General features: G+C 37.1%; 2 protein-coding genes and 1 non-coding gene across 5 annotated transcripts in view; 1 reads left to right on the top strand and 2 right to left on the bottom strand.

Moving 5' to 3' along the window:
- Positions 1-2,968, top strand: part of LOC106172281 (carbonic anhydrase-related protein 10) — a 28,370-nt gene extending 25,402 nt beyond the window's left edge. Inside the window, exon 10 of the mRNA XM_013552919.2 lies at positions 317-2,968. Within this exon, the coding sequence (XP_013408373.2) occupies positions 317-342 (26 nt within the window). The 3' untranslated portion in view covers positions 343-2,968. The remainder of the gene's footprint in view (positions 1-316) is intronic.
- Positions 2,969-4,906: 1,938 nt separating this feature from the next.
- LOC106172285 (uncharacterized) lies at positions 4,907-22,358 on the bottom strand. Of its 3 annotated transcripts, none has more exons than XM_087008478.1 (17): positions 22,078-22,358; positions 19,886-19,999; positions 18,568-18,672; positions 18,285-18,431; positions 17,840-17,893; positions 17,576-17,682; positions 16,992-17,325; positions 16,559-16,626; positions 15,973-16,142; positions 15,458-15,536; positions 15,026-15,211; positions 11,610-11,753; positions 10,936-10,986; positions 8,761-10,697; positions 8,431-8,589; positions 7,733-7,813; positions 4,907-6,574 (listed from the first exon to the last, which is right to left on the bottom strand). In XM_087008478.1, exons 1-17 carry the CDS (start codon positions 22,240-22,242, stop codon positions 6,543-6,545), a joined length of 3,933 nt encoding a protein of 1,310 aa, XP_086864604.1. In that variant the 5' UTR covers positions 22,243-22,358; the 3' UTR covers positions 4,907-6,542. The 3 variants fall into 3 exon arrangements, with proteins under 3 accessions (XP_086864604.1, XP_086864605.1, XP_086864606.1); XM_087008479.1 differs by having other exon boundaries at positions 15,467-15,536; XM_087008480.1 differs by lacking the exon at positions 7,733-7,813.
- On the bottom strand, positions 12,907-12,978 carry Trnaw-cca (transfer RNA tryptophan (anticodon CCA)). The gene has a single exon. It is a non-coding gene; the product is annotated as a tRNA-Trp (tRNA).
- Positions 22,359-23,449: the final 1,091 nt, after the last annotated feature.

Below are 23,449 nucleotides of genomic sequence, written 5' to 3'. Positions count from 1 at the left end.
GGGACTGAAAGTTTGCGGTACACTGCGATGGAGGGGACATAAAAGTAAAATTGTAATGCTGAAATTTAGCTTTACATAGTTTCTGGAAAAATGTCTCCTTCCAGATAGATAACTGCGGACATTATGCACATTTCCCCGCAGGATGGTGAAACACCCAACGTAATTAAGGTGCCATTTAACGCGTTCAACATGTTGTGTCTGAATCCATGAAAAGGGCTGGTCGGATGTACTTGTCTCGATGTGATCTAAACATCCATCACAATTTTTTTCGATTTCAACATGATATCTTAACATGTCATCTTACATGCATTTTCAGCAAACATAGTGGACAACAAACCTTGATCATCTGAGATCACAATCGTTCAAGGAACAGATGGCAGTAGACCGTGCGACATAGAGCATCACCAGTGAATGGGCAGATATTGACCTCTGTTTCTTGGACCAGGCACGGAGTTCCTGAAAAATATAACCTTTATTGCAGATGAATGAGAGACTCCAATAATGGCGAATAAGGTCACAGGAGAAAGAGGCTTCTACAGTGATTGTGGCCACGGTACAGCGTGTGTTGGAGACAGCTGAGACGAGCAGCACTCACCACGGTGCATGCGCTTTTCGAGGAAAGAAACCTTTGTGAAGTGCGATAGCCACGAGTTTTTTTTTTTTTTTTTATATATTTTTCTGTGAATTTGAACAGTCTCTCTTTGGTGAATCACTGATCAATTTATAATATAGTTTAGTAATGTAGCAGCTTACGGCGAATCACTGCAGGCCACACCCGTATTTCAGTCTTCCACGTCAACACAACGGAGGTCTACAGACCTATCTCTGGACAAGGAAATCTACATGAACTGGAGAACGTTGTCTTCTACCTACTTGTAGATCAGGTGCAGGAAGCTCGTTCTTCACCAACCGTTACTGAGTCGGTTACTTATGGACAGTACAATTCCCATTATCGCACATTCATAATGAAGAATCAGTGACACGCCTCTGAGAACAGTGCCTGCATGTCATTCATTTACAATTTCCATCTCACCATATCAAACTATTAGAAGTGCCAAAGAAGTGTTTGAATACCTGTATCAATATATATATATATATACATATATATATACATATATATATATATATATATATTTCAGACAGTCCGCCTTCGCCTACGTGTAGATAAAGATATTTTAAGGCTTAGAACGACGCAAGTCGTATTTGATATTAACCACAGTCTCTTTCCAGTTTCACTTAAATGTTTTTGTCGAAATCTACTAATTTCACTTTTTGTTTATTTTAATAATCTAATCTTAGCTGTGGTGCAGAAAATCTGTAACATTTCAAACTAGGACAATACTTAAGCTAAATCCTGCACAAATCACTTCTCGCGGGACGCGGGAGAACGTGATGAAGATGAAGTAGGTACGTAATGCAAGCTCCTGAGTAGCCCTCTCCTTGCTGTCAGCAGAAATGATCAACTTAACTGCTCCTCTTGGGACGCTGAGTCATTCACTCGGATCTAACTGCTTCAGTGAACAAACAGGCGGACAGTCGTGATAATATGATTTGAAAATCAAGTACTTTTCCTGATTCTTTTCGGAAGGAGTTGTGTGTTCTTTGGCGATCTATTAATTTATCATATATTGCTTCTATGTATGGTTAAGTGTTAGAAAAAATCACATCGGCTTTGCTAGGATTTTGGCAAGGGGTGAATCGCAAGGATAAAAAGGATAAAACATATTCGGTACTAGACGAGAACAATTAAATAATAATATGTAGGACACAGGGACGGAAATTCGTTTAGTTTTGGCATACTAATTTTTTCGAAGCAGGTGGTGTTGATGTGTATGTGTGTGTGTGTGGGGGGGGGGGAGTACTCGCTATGCCCCCCCCTCCTCCTTCAGCCACCATTGACTTACAGAGGAAATGTCGAAAAAGGTCTGTATATTTGATTGTATGGGAACAATCAATTATAAAGAGCGGTTTTCGCTGTCTGTATTCAGCCTCATTATCACAGAGCGAGTTCAGTAAATACGAAGAAAGTGCTCTGCTCTGGAGCACCAAGTACGTTCAGTAAGTGATTTAGATCAACCTTTGCTGGGTTCATTTCCCGTCTTACTGTTGTTCGTGTATCTCGGGACGAGAATGAGGGGTTAAACAAGTCAATTCCTAGGTTCCAGGTCGCCTTGTATTTTGCAATGTTTGCACGACAACATTCAAAACAGAAAGTCAATATCCGCTCTGTCCATCAGAGACCTTGCAACCGGGATGACATTCCAAACATACAGTAGATCAGGTACAAATTTCTGATCTCGCTCAGCGACAGCCGCATTACAGGTATGGTATAAAGTAAAATCTGAGAGATTGATCTAAAGGCCCTTACATTTGTGTTGTGGGCAAAATTGAAAAAGTAACAGTAGGGGGGAAAGTGGTGCCCTATGGTTGGTCTGCTTCACCTCTATGTTCCTTTTTTTAATTATGCAATTTACAATTTTAAGAAACTTAAGTATAGCAGAGAATGCTACGGCTAAACTGAATGTAGTTCATATCTATGCAGTGTTATTCATTAAACAAGGTGACCGTTGTTTGAGACGCCAGAAAAAAAATTACATTCGTCGCTCTTCGTCGAGTGCCAGACATGGTAATTTACACACTACTTGCTGACGTTGATTACTGTTTAAGGTCATTCTAAACTCCTTGTACATAAAATAATAGAGAATTAGCCCAGAAAGTAACAATGCATATAAACCTATGTACAGCAGCTGCAGTGGTTGTTTCATAAGGCTTGATATACCTCTCTTGTTATAGTTAGTTGTAGTAATATAGTGATTTGGTAAATTTTACGCAGAGGAACCTGTTCACCTCTGATGAAATCTCTTTGTCATTATAGTCTTCTCAACTTGTCACCGAGTAACTGTGCACTATGCATTATGCGCATTTTATCTTAATGGTTACATTAAATGAAATATCATTGTATCTTCAATTGCGTCTTGTTTTTCAAGAAAGTCTTTGTAAGCAATAGCACCTCGCATTAGGCATGGATAAAAGCTTTTCCATTCTCTCTTGAGTGTACATTGGATATGGGCACATGTCATTAACATTGTACCTTTGTGTAAAGGCTTTTGTGTAAATAACTAGCTGTTTTCATTCCTTATGTAGTTGATATTTAATTCACAAGGTCCGGTGGCGTGACATTGGCCCGTGAACCTCAATTGCAAATGTCCAGTAATGCTTTAAGAAAAAACTCCGCCGCCTCATTTCCATCGCTTTACTTAAGTTCCATTAAAATTTACTGGCGATTTGCGAAACAGAATGTAAAAGCAGCGGAAACGGAAAGTAACCCACCCAGACTCAAGATCTGAAGATGGAGAGCGGATAATGTGAACAGTGTCTTTGCCACTATTTGTTTGGGCTTGCTGTCTTGGGGCACAACGGGCCAAGTGGCCGTGGCAATCGCTGCAGTCTTTCTAATTCCTCATTCAATAATCTGTAAGAAAAGCAACACACATTCTGCCAGCTGACATTAAATGATAAAACGGAAATCAATGCCACTAAGGCAGATTCAATTTAAGCCCGCCCCGAAGGATATCGAATAATCCCCACGTGTTTCTCCTGGCGGATGAGTACATGATTTAGCTGCCAAAACCTTGTCCATTTTGAAGATTTCATCTGTTTGTCTGGGTAAATGCCGCCGCCGTATTTTTGTGTATGGCCTTGGAGGCGCAGTGTTGTATCGAAAGTTACTGTCTCACCTAGCGTATGAGAAAAATTACTCATACGCAGACAAAGGCAAGGGGTTCGATAGGTTTACGTCACATGCGTCTTTAGAACGTTTGCGTACCCGGAGGGAGATAAAATGTTTTGAGCGTGTTCAAAAACTATGCCATTCGCTTCTCGTATTTTCATTAAATACGCTGAAAACAGGGTGATTTTATTCGCTCAATAAAGTTGTGCATAAAAATCGATGTCACATACGATACTCATACTTGTACGTACCACTTTACGCTAGGTGTGACAGAGCCTTAAGGGGGTAATGACTCTACGATACAACGATAATCTTACTTATTAAATGCGTAGTTAGCGTGTGATGCTGTTGTGAAATACTTTGTTGCGCAGTTTTTAGCCACAATATCTATATTTTCCCTTAACATTAATGCAGAGAGGAGGCGGAAGAATATTGAAAAGGGGTGAAATCTTCCCATTTTTCCACCCGACATATTCCTCGTTTGGATCATTTCATACAAAACCCGACTGTCCACGCCTTCATTTTCACAAGAATAAATGGAAATCCGACAAAAGCAGTAGTAATATCATTGCTGCCACCTTTTTCTAAATTCAAAGAACGCATTCAATCAAGCTGTCCAGATCTTTTTGGTCCCTGTAGAAATCCACTGCTGTCTGGAAATATATTCCTTTGTACATATTTCAATGCTCTGTGGAGAATGAGTTTTAGACGGGGGACATTGAAGTCAGAGCGGGAATCAATCACAAACTTTGATTGACACATTAGCCTAGCTTTCAAAAAAAAAAAAAAAAAAAAAATCCATCGGAACATTCATTGTGGGACACAACATATATTTTATTACAGATCTTGACGAATCTCAGGAACCATCAGCATTGAATTAAAAAACGCGGAATTCCGCATTTCCACGGAAAAAGCTCATGCCTGAAAATTCACGTCTTGGAGGCCTCTAGACGCCCTTCCAACAAAAGTTACCGAGTTGATTTTTCCAGAGTTCTTTTTTTTTTTTAATCCTAAGAGCCATTTATTATTTTAACATCAGTTGGAATAATAATTACAGGTTCCTTCCCGGGAGATCAACTTGACTGAAAAGTGTATTTAAATCTTTGACCTTCTTTTCGAACGGCACCACCACTGAAAGACCGAATATTTACGTCAGCGTTCAAAATGAAACAATGCCATTATCAGATAGCTTTATTTTGCCATATTCCTGCATCTATAACGTAAAGAAATGAAGAAAACCAACACTGAAAAAAAAATGTGAAAATGTCAATTAAAAAAAAAAAATCTAACGTTTAATACATTTGGTGGTAATTTTTTTGTGTAATTACTAAAAAACGCTGCTCAAGCAACACACCACCGAAATGTCATGTCTATCTGTTTACATTTTTTGGTGGATGTAATATTAATGAAACCTTCCAAGTTTTGAAATTTCTTTCCCCATTATGAAATGATCTATACAATACATGACATGAAAAAATAAATGTGCAAATTATTTATCGAATTACCAGAACAGATGTCCCTGAATTTAAATGTTGAATATAAATTTTATTTGAATACTGATGAAAAGGATTCCCCGTCAAATGTTTCAGACAACATATTGTGCCTCGTCTATATACAGTCAAATACTATAAGATGGCATATATCATGTAACAAAAAATGGTTTGAGAAAAAAAATTGTCATGCTTCTTCGATGCAACATATAACAACACTACACTTGGAAAGAATAATTATTGATAAAAAAATGTAAATATCGTATATCAACTTTCTGAATCTAACAAAAAATTACGTAACAACTGTCAATATTATGAATATTTCAAACGGCTTCCGTGTCATTTCATCCTACACACTTCAAAATATTCAAGTTTTTACAATAATATGTACACAAATTATTTTATAATTGTTGCTCCCAAAACACCTGTGAAAGGAGCACCAGAATTGCAGCACACAAGGTTTAGCAGACGATATGGAAGCGACCTATTGTACTGCCTTCATTGCATATGGTCAGATTAACAGGAACAAAAGCCAGACATCCAAGTCTATAGCAATTCACACAATATTTTACAATAAATACCAATTTTCCCTTCAAACTGAATAACATGGGTCTAATGCTATACCTCTCACTGCCATTATAACTCATTTTGCCTGTAACATTATGTTCTCATACTGAGGCAATTCACTATTATTCTCCACAAGACCATTTCAGCTGACATCTGTGGATAATAATTCATAAATATCACAAATAACACAGACATATGGCCTTATATGAGATCATTGAATTATAAGAATCCATAGCAACAGATAATTTGACAGACATAGCATCTGTTATTAAAGTGTAATTGTATCTGATAATCTCCAACTGCCAAGTTGCCATAACGACCAGAAAACTGGTTGGTGTCACACAGCGCCATCTATTGTGTTGTTCTTGTACTTCACTATACAATAGCAAGCAGTCATGTGTCAGTGTTAGACTACAAATATCCTACACCAGTTGTAATTTTTAAACTTAACATCAGGATCCAGTCCTTTCTTCAATACCGCAACAAGTAAAGGTGAACTTAAAGAATGTACAACCCAGGGAAGAACAAATAGATGAGTTTTCTCTGTCACTATGGTCAAAATTGCAACCAAAGTTGACATCTCCATCTTTGTAACCTGTCAGTTAAGTGAAGAAGGCTCCCGGATATATCAGTGTGTATGATGCCCATGTTGTGTAATCAAGCACACATTACATGTATAAATAAAGAACAGGACATGGACAGTGTGGACCATCTGTGGGAAGTCTGGAGCTCTATCCACCTCACAGCTTGTCTTCTCAGTACTTGTGTTTGCCTTGAGCTGGGTCAGCTGAAAGTATGCAACATGTTTAGGCATATCATTTAAATTGTATAACATAATGTAAGAATACAATGCACTTGTCTGCTTCTAACTTTAACAGGTATATACTCTTATAAACACATAAATGCTTGATAATTTACTCAATGTTAGTGGCCAGGTATGTGACAGTAATGATACCATGTTCCTTCGAACTCTAAGGCCGTATTCAGAATAGTGGACTAACTAGTCAGAGGGTCAAATATGGCCGACCCACTTGAATACTTCCCAACGGATATCTATTCAGTGTCTATTAGCGGATTAGACAACAAGCTTTTTAGTGGGTCGCCATATTGGACCCGCAGACTAGTTAGTCCATTGTTCTGAATTCGGCCTAAGAATTTTCCTACATGGCGCGTATATTTCTAACTCATAACTTTAACAAAATGATTGGAAAACCTTAACATTACAATATTTATGATTATCAGACCATGCCCACCCCCACCCCCATCAGATCACAAAAAGCTTCATGTGTGGATCCCTGCCCAAAAAGTTTTGTTACCAACAGCATTTTTGTTGTTATCACAGAAACAGACATTCCTTCAAACTGACAAACCAAAAACACATAATTCAATTTCATTTCATATTTTCTTAAATGTGTAATCACAAGCTCCTTTCTAGCATGTTAGTGAAAATGTCTATAGTCGTGCTCTCATTGCAGATAGACCCTTCTCAGTGCAGGCCATGTACTGAAGCCAAGATCACCAGAGGCAGAGAGCATAATATCCCCACTGCTCAAAAACATTCCTTTGGCAACCCAGAACAGGTCAAGGTAACAGATAGGAAAATAAGGGCTTCTATCTGCTTAGCTTCAACAGAGAAGGACCTCTCTGCAATGTGATTCATGACTTAACACTAGCATGCCTGCCCCAGTATACAAGTACAATAGGTGTAGATGCTGCCACTGATCAGAGGGCCAAAAGACAGACTGGCAGGCTGTAAATTTTAAATATAAACCTTTATTTCAAACCATGTACAAGTTGTACTGCACATACAAGAGAATACTTAGTGTCTGTGAGTATTACACACCTCATCACCCTTTGGCTTACAATTCTTATACTGAATATGAGAGAGTGCTCTGGCTGCTGAGATTGTTACAAAGTGAAACCCATTGAGATCACCCAGCCCTACCTGTGACGTGCGTCCCATACGGCAGAGTGTTAGGAGGTAGATGATGCAGCGGTGAGGTAGTATGAATTGAAGGATACATATCTGGAAGGCAGGAGAAGCACAAAGCATTAGACAAGCTTACTGGCAGAGTTAATGACGGAATGAACAGAAGCAGATAGGAGAGAAAGCTTTATTACTGACAAATATATACATTGCCAGATAGAGCTGATCACCAAACCAACAATAACTCCAGTGTTTCCAGGGGATCTGGCAGATGGGGGCTTTTAATTCTATGCCACCCCAAACTCTACCCCTGCTTTAAAGAACTTTTTGGAAAATAACCGAGTGTATCTGGGCCTTAGACCATTTCTTCCTTTCTTTCTTTCTTTCTTTTTTTTTGATACTGGACAGGGACTGAATCCATCAGTGTTTTTAAAGAGTGGAAGTACCCCAATGTCAATAACTTAACAATAAGGAATAGTTAATGGTTGTATCAATTAATACTTCATTAAGAAATAAATGTTACACATCTACTTAATTCCCCCTAAACTACACACTTTAATAAAGAATGGCAAACAATAACCAATCTGAGGAAATCAGTGGGCATGAGCCATTAGATAAAAGTTGTAATCTGAAGCAGACTTTTCCCTGCTGTGTATTTATGAGTCTACTTTGAAAGTGCTTTCTCAGTGTTAGAGCAAGTGAAGACAAGGACTTACGTGGAGTTCCCAGTCCGTACTGTGCTGCGTGGCCGTGAAGTGGTGAAGTTTGTTGGTGGAGCGGGGATGGTGTGGAGTGGCTAGGGGAGTGGCCAGCACGAGGGGGCGTGGTCTGCTGGACAACCACTGGACTGGTGTTGCCAAACTGACCACCATGTGCTAAGGAAGAAAATGGAAAAATGTGGCCAGTTTATTTCTAGTATTAACTTTTTTAAAATCTGGGTAAATAAGAAGTGAAACACTTTTAATAAAACACATGAATTTGAGTTATTTAATTGGTCCGTCTGAATTGAAGTATGAGGCATTGAAATCACCAGATGTATTACATACCTGGTGAAAGGTCAGCTGCAGATCTTGACAAGGAGGTAGGAGTGACAGGGGAGCCTTTCAAGTATTCTACAATATCAAACCCCCCAGCTCCAGCCAGAGTGAGGGACGGTGGGACCCCTGGGAGAGCACTGGTGACCCCAGCCAAGGACAGGGTGGGGGACACCCCTGGTACACCACCAGAGGACAGACTCCGCATGTAGGGGACACAGAACGCAGAGTCGGGTTTCTGTGTGGCTGCTGCCGCTGCTGTTTTGCTCTTGTAGTTCAACCCCTGAGAGGGCGCTACGTCTGGGGAAGTCAGCGCTGATGAGTAGATTTGCTGAGCAGAGTCGCTGGTCCATGCAGAAGTGCCTCCTGTCAACAGAGACCTTGACTGACCTTTCTGTTGTTGCTGTTGTTGAGCACTGAGAGTTCTCTGCATCTGTTGTTGTTTCATATGCTGTAACAGAGCCTCATTGCTGCTTTTTCTCTTTGCTTCTTGTTGAGAAGCGGTGGAGGACTTTTGTTGAGACGGTTTCTGTTGTTGTTGCTGTAATACTTTCTGCTGTTGATGTTTTTGTTTCTGTTGAATTGCGGCCTTTAAATGTTGCTGCACCAAATCTGCCTGCTGGTACTCTGTCAAATGCTGCTGCTGCAATAACCTAGCCTGAATTTGTTGCTGTAGCTGTTGTTTTTGTTGTTGTTGAGGACTTACAGTTTTTTGCTGCACTGCATCCCCTCCTCCTCTGTGGCTGTTACCCTGCTCTTGGCCTGAGTGTGAGGTAATTAGATCACCTGAAAACAAAGTCTTTACCACTTTATCTGTGTGATTAGCATCCTGCTGCAGACCACCTGTCTGCCCTTGTCTTCCAGAACTGGAAGGTGTTCTCCCAAGAACAGAATTCCCTTTCTGGTCCAGCAAGTTAGCTGCTGTAGACATGATGCTGGACTGTTGCCCCTGCTGTAATCTTACTGTATTACCAGCTGCTGCTGCTGGGACGCTAGGTTTGGGTTTGGTGCCCTGATGTGTGGGGCTGACAGTAGCCCCCTGGGGTCCAGCCAGCCCCCCTGCTTTCTGTCCCTGATCTTTGTGGAGAGAACTTGCAACATTGGCAGTGTGTGAAGTTTTTCCCTGGGCCGACTGCATAGATGAGGAAGAAACTGAGTTTGTTTGAACTGGTTGCTGAGATCTTTGAATGTATACCTGCTGTCCACTGCTGGTCACTATGCTGGCGTTTTGGCCCTTCAATGGAGCCACCGGGGAAGTTTTTGGAGAGGTTTTTGTTGTGTCCACTACTGAAGTATTGTAAACACCAGGAGAACTCGTGGTTTTGATCAAATGGTGGCCTTGACCTTTCATGGCCCCTGAAGACCCTTTCCAAGTGACCGTTATAGGGGACTTGGATTTAGTTTTGGACACAGTCACTGTGGTCTGCATTTTGTTTTTTAAATCCTGGCTCAGGGTGAACAAGGACTTGGTAAGAGGATGCTGAACCTGAGAGGAAAGCTGGGGAGATTGTTGGCTATTAACAAAGTTTTGAAAACTCGACATAAAGTCAGAGGAACTATTTGTCACTGTACCAGGGAGACTGGATGTCACCACTGCTGTCACAGGTGTATTTGACACAGCAGGTGACCCTGTGGACAAACTTAGAGTCTTCAGTACTTCCGAGGCTGGAGAGCTGCGCAACAGTTCAGACACTTGAGTTGATGTCAAAGGTTTTGTGGTTATTTGAGTCTTGGGTCTCTGACTGTAGGCGTGGTCAGTCCGTTTCTGCTCTCCTAATCCTAGAGAGCTAGGAACCGTGTTCATGTCGATCTGCTTGTTCTCCTGGGAAACTGTCGTCCCTGCTGTTACTGTTGATGATACACTGGTTGATGTTGTTACTACTGCCACTGATGTTACAATCTGTGGCTTGGGACTTGTAGTCACAATCATGGTTTTCTTTGGCTTTTGTCTGAGGTAAAAAAAAGGAATTGCACATTTATGCATTTTATATTTCATTGCTGCAACAGTCTTCAGACTAATGCTGGTTAGCTCATTTCTATTGCTTTAAGATCTCAAAGTATTTAGTGTATAACATTCAATTTGATTAACGTGTGCCAATGTTTATTCCTTATCAGCTACCCAGTTATATAATTATGTTGTGAAAACTTTCAAAACTGACCAAAGTAAACAAACAAGAATGTACTTACTGTGGACCTGTAAGGTAAGAGTGAGCCGATTTACTTTCTTTAAACAGCATCCTGAAATAACGAAGAAAAAAAATTCCACAAAATAGTCACAGCAGCTGCTGTCATTGTGACCTGCCCACATTGTGACTAAGAACATCTCTTAATTTCACTTCAGAATGAAAACATTCACAGAGCACTGAATCCATACTACAAATTCTGAGCAAGAACATTTTTAATTTATGTATGTACCTAGGCATTTTGTGCCTTTGTTTAACAATAAGCCCAGTATTCAATCTAAAATTCTGTTTGATTTAATTTAAGCTTAAGGAATTTGGAAAAAAAGGTCATATATCTACAAAACTTTGCCACCTATCCTCTGGGCTCAATGTGCAATGTTCTTCATTGTAGACAAACAGCTGTTTTTTTTTCTTTTTAGCCCATTCCAAATTGGGAACATGATTGATGAGAAAATGGTGACAAATACATTTTTGAAGTATGAACATACATGCTTAGCACTTAGTTATAAGTTCCAATCCTTATATCTTTTGGTATACAGACTTTGTGCCTTTTATAGATTATATTTATACTAGTTCTAGTTAAATAACTTGAAATAGTAATTACATATTAGTTTCACATGCAATAAATGTAGTTTAGATATTAAGTTCCAATAATTCAGTCTGAGTGTGCCCACCCACCTTGTCTGCATCCATCCCTTGGGCCACAAAGTTTTAATTTCGGCCTCCAGGAACCCCTTCAGGTACTCCTCGGCAGTCTGCCCCTTAGCCCTGGTGGACTCATAGCCCTGGAGCTTCAGCCTGACCACACGACACAGCAGCTCTCTACAAGGGGAAGTTAGGAAGATTCATTTGTATGAAGTCAATGTTATTAAACCTGATTCTGGGGTAGCGCTAGCAATTTTTTTCGCTTAGCCAAATCACCACTTTTTTGTCAATATGTAATCCAAATGGTTATAATTTGAGTAAAACAAATCAAATCAAGCCCTTTTTGTTTAGCCAATTTAAATCAATTTTAGCATTTGGCTAAACTGGCAAGTGTTAGTGCTACCACAGCAGAATACAAAATCACTATAAACGAGAATTAAGCTATTTTGTTGCAAAGAGAGACATAAAGGTAGAAATGTTTCCAATCTGCCCATATTCATCAAGAAAAACTTGCATATCCAAAAAGCAAAGCACCATAGTTGTTAAAATAGCATCTGACCTTAGTTTAAATCAGTACTTTCTTATCCTGAGGCAAACAGATGTCGCGCTACTCTCAGACTTTGGAACCAAGATTTAATTTCCATTCACAGCTACTGATTAGGCCAACTGATTTGGATATCATGCTATTAACTACGAATATGTCACAATAAAACTCTTCAGTGGATTATTAATACAACAAATGGTAACTACTAAAGTACCCCTTAAAAAATACCAGCCTTTGTTACTTTTAAAATTGAATGGTCATCAGACAAGAAAATATCTTGGTGAGGATATGAAACCATTATCTTAAGGTAATATTCTGAAATCGCCAAGCCTCATTAATCTGGTTTTCAGATCTTCGAGTAGCAGCTAAACCTAATCTTTCTATTAATTTCACAGCAGGCAACATTATAACCCTTGGCTTGCACACTAGTACAATGCTACATTACAATATCTTTATAACCCAGCTCATGCATTAAAACATACTTTCAAAAATGGAAAACTAAGCATAATCATAATTAAATGAATGGACTGTAATAATTGAAGTTAATGAGAATAATATCATCAGCTACTACAACCCTGCATTCATTGCACCACTTGGCCAGTCTTCTAGGTGAGGCACGGTTGACCAGAGATTTATAAGTGTCATCTTTTTCAACTGAGAGTAAAATGTGATAAACTATCATACATCATTTAATCTACAGAAAAAAACTGCATAAATTCAGTTTAATTGGACCCATTTCTATAAGCTACATTTGATTTTTCTTCTTATAGACCTTGAAAAATGAATTGACCCTGACGTGATTTGAACACGCAACCTTCTGATCTGGAGTCAGACGCGCTACCGTTGCGCCACAGAGTCATACATGCTCTAAACCTCTTACAATACACTGGCTTATTAATAAGCTGATATATTCTGCTGCTTATTATCTTCTTATATGCATGACTGAGTTGTGATAATGAGAGTTGTAACTCGCTTACACTGGGATGGGAAAAGCAACAAAGGAGAGCCTACAGTCTTTTTTCCTTTTTCCATTTCTCAACTGTTTGTCCTGCCAAATAATAGAATATGACAACAATATTCACATAGTATATGCTACATGGATTATCATTATTTCATTGAACTGTAACATCCTGACCCCTGCTATAGAATGTACATGTAATTAACTTAGTTTTTAATGAAGATATTCTCAAGATATCTCAAGATATGACAAAAAAAAAAAAAAAAAAAAGACTAAGTGGATTTTGTATATGGGCTATCTATCATCCTACACTCCTATGCAAAACAATCTTATACAAATAAACACTGTAAAAAAGTGCACTTAATGATGGAGAAAAGAAGTAACTATTAAATATACTGGATAAACTGAAAATGTTTTATATAAAATCTTGATGGTTTTAGGTGTAATAGAGAATGTTGACTATTGGCATTGATAAAAATTTTATTACAGTCATAAAAGATCTCAAATTGTTCTTGTTATCAATGATAACATCATGCTGACACCTTTTGGGAAAGTTTTTTTTCTATTTTTAGACAATAAAGCCGGTAGATACGCAAACCTTGTCTTCCCTGGAATTATGTATTGAATAATAAATGAACAGTCTGCAGTACCTGTCAATAGTACCTGTAAACCTCATACCTGTTCTAATGGCTACATATAAAATATATCATGTCATTGACTGATGTGTACGTGAAAATAATTTTCATTTATTAAAGAAACTTCCTAAAACAGTAACAGATAAGCCCTGACCCTAAATTCTGCAGTCGAGGCAGGTGATAAGGTCTGATAACACAGTTTACTGTATAATTATGTCAGTCAGTCAGGTAATTAGGTTATCTCCAACTTGCCTACTTGTCTCTGATAACATCAAACAATGCAGCAGTTTTAATGAGCATTTGAATGGGGCCATAAAAATACACTTCTATAACTACATCAAAGAATCAGCTGATTTTACCTAAGCAGCCTTTTAAGTTAAAATGGCCTAAATTGATCAAAATGTCTCTCCCCTCCAAACTGCTTCTTTCATGTAAAACACATATAGATATCTAAACATTAGTGCAATAAAATTGTACACTTTTAGAGCAAAAAGTTCTTTTTTTCATTTTCAATAAACAAACCCACACATTTCTACTTTTAAGCTACACACCTGCTTTGTAAATTGGTAATAGAAAGTTACTGTTCACATGCTTGTCATTACCAAAACTGTTATTGTTGACAAGCATGTGAACTACAAGCCTGTGCCAGTTTGATTTTAAATTTTTTTTAGAAGATAAGAGCTCCTTATTACAATGTTCTATCTACTAAAGGCATTATCTCACATTTTACTGATAAAACCAGGAGTAAGTTTTTTGAGAAAATAGTACTCTTTGTTGTGATTAAAATGGTGTAGATAGCTGTTCCGGTGAAGGAGATCACCACAAAACTGCTGCTGTTAGATCATAGCTCAAATTAGACAAGTCAGCCATGTGAATTTTTGAAGTGGCAGAACTAACTCATAACATAACAATATTTAATTCTGCATTATTTCAGCAGATAAGAAAATAAATCCTAATGTATCAATCTGTCATTTCTGTCATCATTCAATTTCCTGCACATGAAAGTTGTTCAATTTCATGGTCAAAATAATATCAATCACCTAAAAATATGCTTTCATTTTAATATCTCCATATCTACCTATCCATCTGTAAAATGACATACTTATAGTCAAATAAGAAACATTGCAATATCAGTTTTTACTTTGCTTTTGTTTGCCTATATTGAATGAATAAAATCAATCGCATAGTTGTTGTTTTTTTCTGTCTGCCTGCCCCTCAATCTAGGTACAAGCTTTAAGTATCAAAGAATAACATTTATTTACAAATAATTTTTAACCATTTTTTTTATTTTGAACAATATCTCAGTTTTTACCTGATACTTTCAGTCCACTCAAACTTCTTGCGAGGTGCCATGATTCTCTTCTTATCTCCCTGCTGGCTGGCTTCCGCATCCTCGTCACTCTCCGTGGAAGCTCCTGTAGCTGATGGGACAACGGCACCATTTTCTGTTGGCTTCTCATCCTTGCTGCTTTCTAGTTTGTCCTTAGCTTCCATAAGCCTGGGGGAAGAACATATGGTTCGGTAACTGCCAAATATAAGATTGCCTAATAATAACTGACAAATATGAGGCTTACAATAATATCCAGACTTCCCATCACAAATTTTCATGCTGTTTTGGATTTAACCATATAATACACTTACACCAAATCAATGATCAGTGGTATGCCACAAAACACTATAAGATGGATTAAGCTTCTGGCATAAATTAATTAATATAAGTAATCAATGAAGGCGCTATTCTAACCTGTCATACCTGGCCTGGTGGGCAGCAGCACACTCCACCTGGTAACTGTCCAGCAGAGCAGGCATGGCGCCATCTATGGCTAAAATGTAAACATGGCATGACTAAAACAAATATACAGGTGCTTGGACCGTGAAATAATATTGATTACCTGTTCACAGTGGCATCAGAATATAAAGTTTAGCCAGGAGTAAGTGATTCATTTCTATTTGTGGTTTCATCATTGTGTCTTAGATATGTCAGTTTACATTGCTAATAATCAAATGCTACAAATTATTGAATCATTGTAATTTACAATACATCTTTTGCAAAGAATGACAATACAGTAATTGTTGACACATAATTTTGAAATTTACCCCCAGTAGATTAAACTTTTTTCTTTAATAAAGTAATATTCAATCACATTATGATTATAATAGTAATCAATTCTAAGTATGCCACTGAATGTGCATGTTCTACTCCATTCCAGCTGGCCATAACCTCAATAGGTAGATAACTCTGTGATGAGCAGTCCCTACCTTCTTTGAGTTTGTTAATTGGATCCTTTAGTTGGTCATCCTGCGCATTCAGTTTCAGTTTCTTCACCCGTTTTAGCAGAGTTTCCTTGTTACAGGGTAGGAAGGTGGCCATGTGGCTGTAGATCCCTGATCGTTGTGAGCAACTGATTTCCCTGGTATCTTGTTCAATGCTGGATTGCATATGAAATATGTGAAGGTTAAAGCAGTGCACATTTGCCAATGCTACATAGCTGTCCTTAGAACAATGCATACAATATTATGTTGATTTTTATTCTGCTAGAACAATGAATATATGTTGACTTTTTTCCGCTTCTTTGGGGTAGGTTGGATGCAAGATAATTGGCTTGTTTCATAAATATCAGGTTTTGGTGACAAAAATGCACACATTTCTTCTTAAAAACCAATTAAAGAAATGTAGCCCACCCTGCAAGTTAAAATAACCTAAATAACACAAATTTCATAATTTAGTTGAATTAGTAATAGTTTTATTATATTTATCTCTTTAAATCATTTATTTATATATATATCCTGTCCCTGCTAATTACATTACTTCTTAAGAAAACTATCTGAACTAACATGTACTTACTCTAATAAAAGTCTATTGACAGCAGCTGAAAAGAATTTACACTTTCCCTCTGTCGATTGTTTTGCTGCCTAGAAATATAAATCACCGTTATAATGCAAGAAACACACTTCTTCGTCTCTATGATCTTAACCTGCCAAATTACAAACAGGGCAGTCTTCATGTGTTACCCGTAAGCTGCCTATGACAAACTTATACTTAGAGTTGCATTTTATTAACCCTCTTACAAATATAATAGGTACTTCCTAATAGACTATTATAAAATGAACTTTATTTTTACAATAAAAAGAAAAATAAATAATGACCACAAAATAACTAACCCAAGATAAGATTTTATTAAGCTTTAACTCATTAGAGTACCTTTACAAATGTTTTCTACCTTAAAGTTTTCAAAAACAATTGCACTGACACTTATTATCTTATTATCTTTTCTCACCTTTTTAATGAGTTCTATCTTGTTCTCCAGGTCATCAGACAAGCCTGTGGGGAGTCTGGGGGCTAATTCCCCAGGGACAGCAGGAACCGACCACTGCCCGTCCCCCTGACTGCCCTCCTCTTCCTCAGACTGAGCCAGGGTCAACGACTGACTGATCACTGATTCTATGGTGGAGTCGATCTTCTGTGCCTCTTCCGGGTCTGTCACACCGTTATGGACGCCTGTACTAAAGCTGCCTGTATCGCCCCCTGTATTCCCCTGAGATGTGGGTGAGATCTCATGCTGTTTAAGTAGGTCAGCCACAGAGGGAGCCACCTTCTGTTTCTTTGGACGACTGAAAGTTATAATGCACATCTCTCATATGAATTGACAGTTAAGTTAGAAAAACGGGGCAGACAGGAAAGTAACATTCTGACTCTTCAATAGTTGATGCATAGTAATAAATTGATGAAATGTATAAAAAGGGGTGATTTTGTAAATTTCCAAGTATCAATGTGCCTAAATTGTAAGCTATTATAACTTTTATTTCTTTTATGAGGTAAAAACAAGCATAAAGTAAAATCTTTAGTATTAGGGTATCTCACCCCCTCTCTCTTTTGATCTTTTTCAACAATTCTTCTCCTTTCATTTCTCCTGCTGACTTCTTTCTCTTCTTCTTTTCCTTTATCTCGCCATCTTTTGACTTCCTCTTCTAAAAATGATAAATGAATGTATTTATGAATGAAGCCTAATGTAAATACTAAAATTGCTTTTCTGTTGTATTGTTTTTTAAAAATTGAAAAATATATCAACCCTATAAAAAATCAATGTCACTTTTTAAAAACATTTAAGATCATTTTCTATTTTACCTTGGGACCTCTTTTTACAATTCCTCCCTCTCCTTCTTCATCTGATGTAATTCTCTGCAATAATAAAGTTCACAGTTTATCAGTCTGCTTTTATCTTTGCAACACCACATGCAACTTGCACAAAAGACTGACCTGGTTGTGAGCAAGCACAAAAACCTAAATGATATCTAAAAACGTTTGATATAACACTTTACACATTGGTAAAAACTATACATTATTAAACTGTAGTAGAAAAGACAATACTTCCACAAAACTAAGTATATATACTTGTCTTTAACATATAACCAGTTATAATCCATTATCAAACTGTAGTAGAGAAGACAATACTTCCACAAAACAAAGTATATACATGTCTTAAACATATATCCAGTCCTTGGTTTAACAAAAAACAAACAAAGAAATAAAAATTTGAAGTTGAAAAATTATGAAAAATCAGCTCAAGTACCTTAATCTTCTTCCTTTTCTTTTTTGTTACTGCCTTGAGGTCTGCCTCAGATTCGTCCTCCTCCAGGGTTCTGAAGTCCAGCGCCCCCTGGTTGATGTAGAACCCACCAAGCTTTGTGGTCAGGCAAGATGGAACTATCTCATCATACTGAAATCAGAATTTTTTCAATTGCAAATCTGAGTTTTCACTGAGCAGTCAGTGTTTAGATTCAAATGTTGCTACCAGCATACAATAAATATTATCTTTTACATTATATCAATTAACAGTAAAAAAAAAAGCTTACTGCTTCTGTATTGTCAATGAAAGGGTCATTCTCATCGTAGCCTTCCCCCATGTCTATCAAGTCCTCCAGCCGCTCTTCACGCCTTCGCTTACTGGGCTTGCTTCCCTGGGGAGAACAAACAACAAACAATAAGAAAACAGAAACCATATGACCTTTTTTTGCAATATTGCAAAATTTGAAAATTTAAAGTTTTTTTTTTCTAAATAAAAGCTGGCTATACCTTGACTCTACTTTTTAAACAAGGCAGCTAAGCTGTCATATGTACAGATGCTAATAAGAAAAATATTCCAATCAAGCTGGTTTGCCAATTTGAGCTGTATGTCAATGATTCTTGTAAATTTCAATATTGATAAGTAACACAGTTTTCTTTTTAAAGCATTTGCATTGCCAATATACAAAACAGCTTTTTTATCAATTTTGATACAATATAACAAAATGCTAAACAGCAAAATCACCACCAATTTTTAATAATATACTAAAAGTATCATAGATATTCAGAAAAAGACTAGCAAACGTCTTCAAGTCCATGAAGTTCAAAGTCACACCTTGAAAATGCCAATATTTGAAGGATTAAAATTTTATTATTAATGGTATCACTTCTAGAAAAGAGTCCAACTAGGCTGTTTTAGTCCCATCATACTTTTCTGTAAGTTTGAGAATCACAAGCAACATGGTTTCCTTAAAAGGTCATTATAGTTCCCAAAATAGGATTTTCTTCAATTTCGATACAATGTTACATAATACTTAAGAGCATAATCATCACCAATTTTTAATTATGCACTGCAGGTAACATAGCTATTTAGAAAATGTGACTAGTAAAGGTCTCAAGGCCCATGAAATTCCACTTTTCGTTATAAAACTGAAAGTGCACAGTGGAGACGACCACAATAACGATAGACGCAGGTAATGGCTATATGTACTGACACAACTGTACATGTCTGTACATAAAAAAATCAAAATGATAAAAGAAAAAAAATGCCAGTACAAAAAAAAAAAGTAAATCAAATAGTAAATGACAGGTAATTAAAAATTAAACTACTGAATTTTACAAACGTGAGGGCCAAGTGTGCCAATAGTTGTAAAATAAGTGTGTCACATTTCTGGCAGCAAACTGCTTCATATCTACTTCATACAATCAAATGACATTTAAGGTATAAATCAAGGTAGCTGTGAACTTTCTGCAAATTATTGGAATTTAAAAGAAATATTCAGTATCTAAAAAATGCAATCTTTACAATGAAACTTTATACATAATTATAATAATAACAATAATAATAATAATAATAATACATAAATAAATAACAATTAAACTACATACATATTTTTCTTCAAATGACTTTGCCAGAGCCACCATCTTGTCTCTGTCATCCACAGCCAAGGGATCATCTGGGTCCAAAAATGGGTTCGCTTCTTCATTCTCCTTAGCTTCATTCTGTGAAAAAAAAAAAATCAGTTCAGCTGTTGTACTGTCTTATTCCCAACACTATTGATGATCTACATAACATAAAATATGAAAAAGTTTAAAATGTGAGTCTCTGCGTGTGTGATAACTAATAACTATATTTTGGTACAATTTCAAAAAGAGCTGCCTTAGATCTATGTCAAAAGAGAATGGGAAATTCAAAAGCCATATAATGCCAAATAAAATAAATTTGACTAACGCACAATTCCTCACTTTTAAGTTTCAACTAAAAAGGTAAATAAGTACACAAAAAATAATTAGCATGATACATTAATCCACAGTTCATACAAGATGAGTTTTATAGTTACCAATCATTTCAAAAATAATTTTTTTTGCTTAAAACAGCAGACAATTTTCGTTATCTTTTTTATCCATCTTCCTTTTTAAAATTTATGTTCTACCCTAGTAATGTTACATTGCAAAATGTTTAGCATTACACAGTGCAAATTTCAATTACAGAGGGAAATTAAGAGCAATATGCACTATGACATAATTGGCCAGTCATAACATGAAAAAGAAAGTCCTATAATAAATTTTTAAAATAAATGTGTGACTTTAAGATCGGCTGGGCAAAACTGGAAAAATATAGAACTTCAGAAAAAAATTGGCATTAATCCCATTAAATGCCCATATCATGAAATTATCTGTATCAGAAATAAATATAAATAAATAAAATAAACAAATAAATAAAAATAAAGATAAAAAGACATTCAAATGTTCAGGCTCCTATCTTAAAATAAGAAAATGTAAAAATGTTTGTGAAAAAAAATTATGAATCTAGAAAGAATTGTCCTCCCAAATAGCAATTTTGTCTATAAAAACACTTTTTAAATTTCCCGCCACGCCATCCATCAATAGTGATTGACAGCTGTAATCAATCAGCCGTGACCTCTGCCGCGCTTTAACAAAAACTCCCACTAACAACGCATCTGCTGAAATCACTAAATAATCCACTTCACTGTCTTCAGTCTACTGATCTATAAATAGAACACGCTCAACGCCGGCTCTTCTGCTCGGCTAAACTTCCCATAATCCTCTGCTACCAATCAAATCGATGTGATCAATAAAATGTAGGTCATGCTGTATCATTAAATCATCGATGAGGTCTCCAGGTAACCCCACTAATGTCTAGTGAATCGTAATCTGACAAGTTGCTTCGCGCAGGTGTCTCGCGCTGCTGCTAGGTAATACAATATGTTGACCTCATTAGCATAATGCTATCCTGTAAAGATTTGTGTATTTTTATTTCCTAGTCAAAATGTTATGAATTACTTACAAGTATTCCTGAAAATCCATACAAAATTACCACAGTCGGTCTGAGCACTATATACGTCTTTCTAGATATCGTCTTTGCTCTAAGCCGGTGAACCAAAAACACAGCCGTGATAATATTGCATGAAAAGTAATTTTCATCGGAAAAATGTTTTCCTTGTTATCCAGTGAGAAATGCTCAGAATTAGAATCTTGTCACGACAAAACAACATTAAAGCAATATTTGCAAAAAAATATATACGCGCAATGCGCTGTGCAATTTCGACCCCTTGTCTAGGTAAACTCCACAGGCAACATGGCGGCTCATTAATCGGTCGCATTATTGATAGCTTCTGACATATGTGCTTTCTTTCCACCAACCAAACACTGATCTAAATCATAAGATTCCACTAATGTTCGATTTTTGTGATGCCCTATAGTTTTTATCAGGAGTGAACTCCGCTTACGGTCTAGTTTTCCATATAAAAACACGGATGAATTCAGACACCTAGAAAATATGCAAGGAAAAATACTAAAATGGCGTCGCTCCCGGTCAGGCTATTTAACAGCATAAGGGTACACACATACTATCGTCTAGCCGCCATTTGCACGACTGACAAAGGATGTGATCATTTTTATTCACAATTTCTGAAGGCCCCCACCCCTTCCCACGTGAGGGATACCCCCTACAAACATAGTCCACAAACTGCTTTAGTTTGTTTTCAAAACGATTTTCATTAAATACTGGCTGTAGAAGGAGACTTGATGGACGAAATTATGCAGTTTTTATAACTTACCAATATATTACGAGTAAGTTCGGTGTATGAGAACTCCGGGCAGGTCTTTGAAGTGCTTTTCGTGAGGGTCAAGTTAAATCGAAGCGTTGGGATTTCCTTCTTTTCCTTATTTTTCGACTGAACTGGGCCTACAGCAGTCAGCTGGATCCTCTTCGCTTCTGCCATGGTGCTTTCATTTGCAATCTAGTCATATCTTTTCCGAAAACTGAGATGATTGGATCTCCTATATTAATTTCTCGTACAATTCTGCCGCCATTTTGTGCCTGTCTAGGGACAATGCGCACGCGCGACCTATTTATAGCAACTCGTGCAAAGGAATGTAAATAAAGCCACGCGGTTACAGAGCGAACCATATATTCATAATTTCTTTTGTTATTTATTTCGCTATCTTTATTTCAAATAACAGACAAATAAAAAGTATACAACCGATAAAGACGGAAATATGATTAAGCAGTTTGTCATTTCATTATGAACTCTTGTTTAAAATGCAACGGCGTTTCAAGACATGTACATGTACCCAGTACATGTAGAATTTAATAGATTCGGGGACAACACAACATTATTGTAGATCCAACTCCGTGTAAGGAACGACAAAATCAACGCAAAAACATAAATGATATTTATTTTGAATTTGATATATGTATAAAGGCTAGATAGGCTCAAGTTTTGCTGTTTCATAGTGTCATAGCCAGTCATTTGTTCAACTGCAAACAAAACTTGGATGACGCCAATTATGACAGAGAAAATCATAGATATTTCCTTTCCGACAGGAAATTGGAAGAGTGATATATCCCCGCCACTTGTCCCTCCCCAAGTAATAATAAAAATAATAATAATAATAATAATAATAATAATAATAATAATAATAATAATCAAAGTTCTATGAGGACGAAAAAGACGGCAAAATGGCTACATTAAATGAAAATTTGTGGTGATGGTGTTGATGGCAGTGGGTGGAAAACCATCTTTTCCTACAACCGGGTATCTCTTAAGTGCTCAATGTTGTCTTTGTTTAAAACCTTTAAAGCGTCCGTTATGGCTAAGGACTGTTATTGTATGATATCGATATTCTTCTTTTTATAGACTAGCGCTAGGTAAAATTCCCCATCAAAGCAAATTATCATGCACCTATGCGAATGCCTGATCTATCTATCTACATGTATCTATCTATCTATCTATTTCAGCAGGTTGGGGGTGGGGGGGGGGGGGGTCTGATCCATCCAGCATTTCCTGTCCACATATTTTTACAATAAGTTCTGATTACTTATTTGACATGTTAATCTGAGTTATTTAATGCTTTTCAAGTGCGAACTGTACCTGTTCTTTTGTCAGTGTCAAATGAATCACGCTTGATGTCAATGTGCCTTATACA

Source organism: Lingula anatina, chromosome 3 (genome assembly GCF_051362555.1).
Source record: "Lingula anatina isolate TDL-2025a chromosome 3, LinAna3.0, whole genome shotgun sequence".
Classification (NCBI taxonomy): domain Eukaryota; kingdom Metazoa; phylum Brachiopoda; class Lingulata; order Lingulida; family Lingulidae; genus Lingula; species Lingula anatina.
This window is presented reverse-complemented; position numbering and strand designations above follow the sequence as displayed.

Excerpts from the sequence above, each read along its gene's own strand:
- LOC106172285 (XM_087008478.1), bottom strand. The coding sequence starts at position 22,242 with ATGGCAGAAGCGAAGAGGATCCAGCTGACTGCTGTAGGCCCAGTTCAG. Across the intron at positions 20,000-22,077 it reads AACTTACTCGTAATATATTG|AATGAAGCTAAGGAGAATGA; the intron begins GTAAGTTATAAA and ends TTTTTTTCACAG. Across the intron at positions 17,683-17,839 it reads TTGTAAAAAGAGGTCCCAAG|AAGAGGAAGTCAAAAGATGG; the intron begins GTAAAATAGAAA and ends TATCATTTTTAG.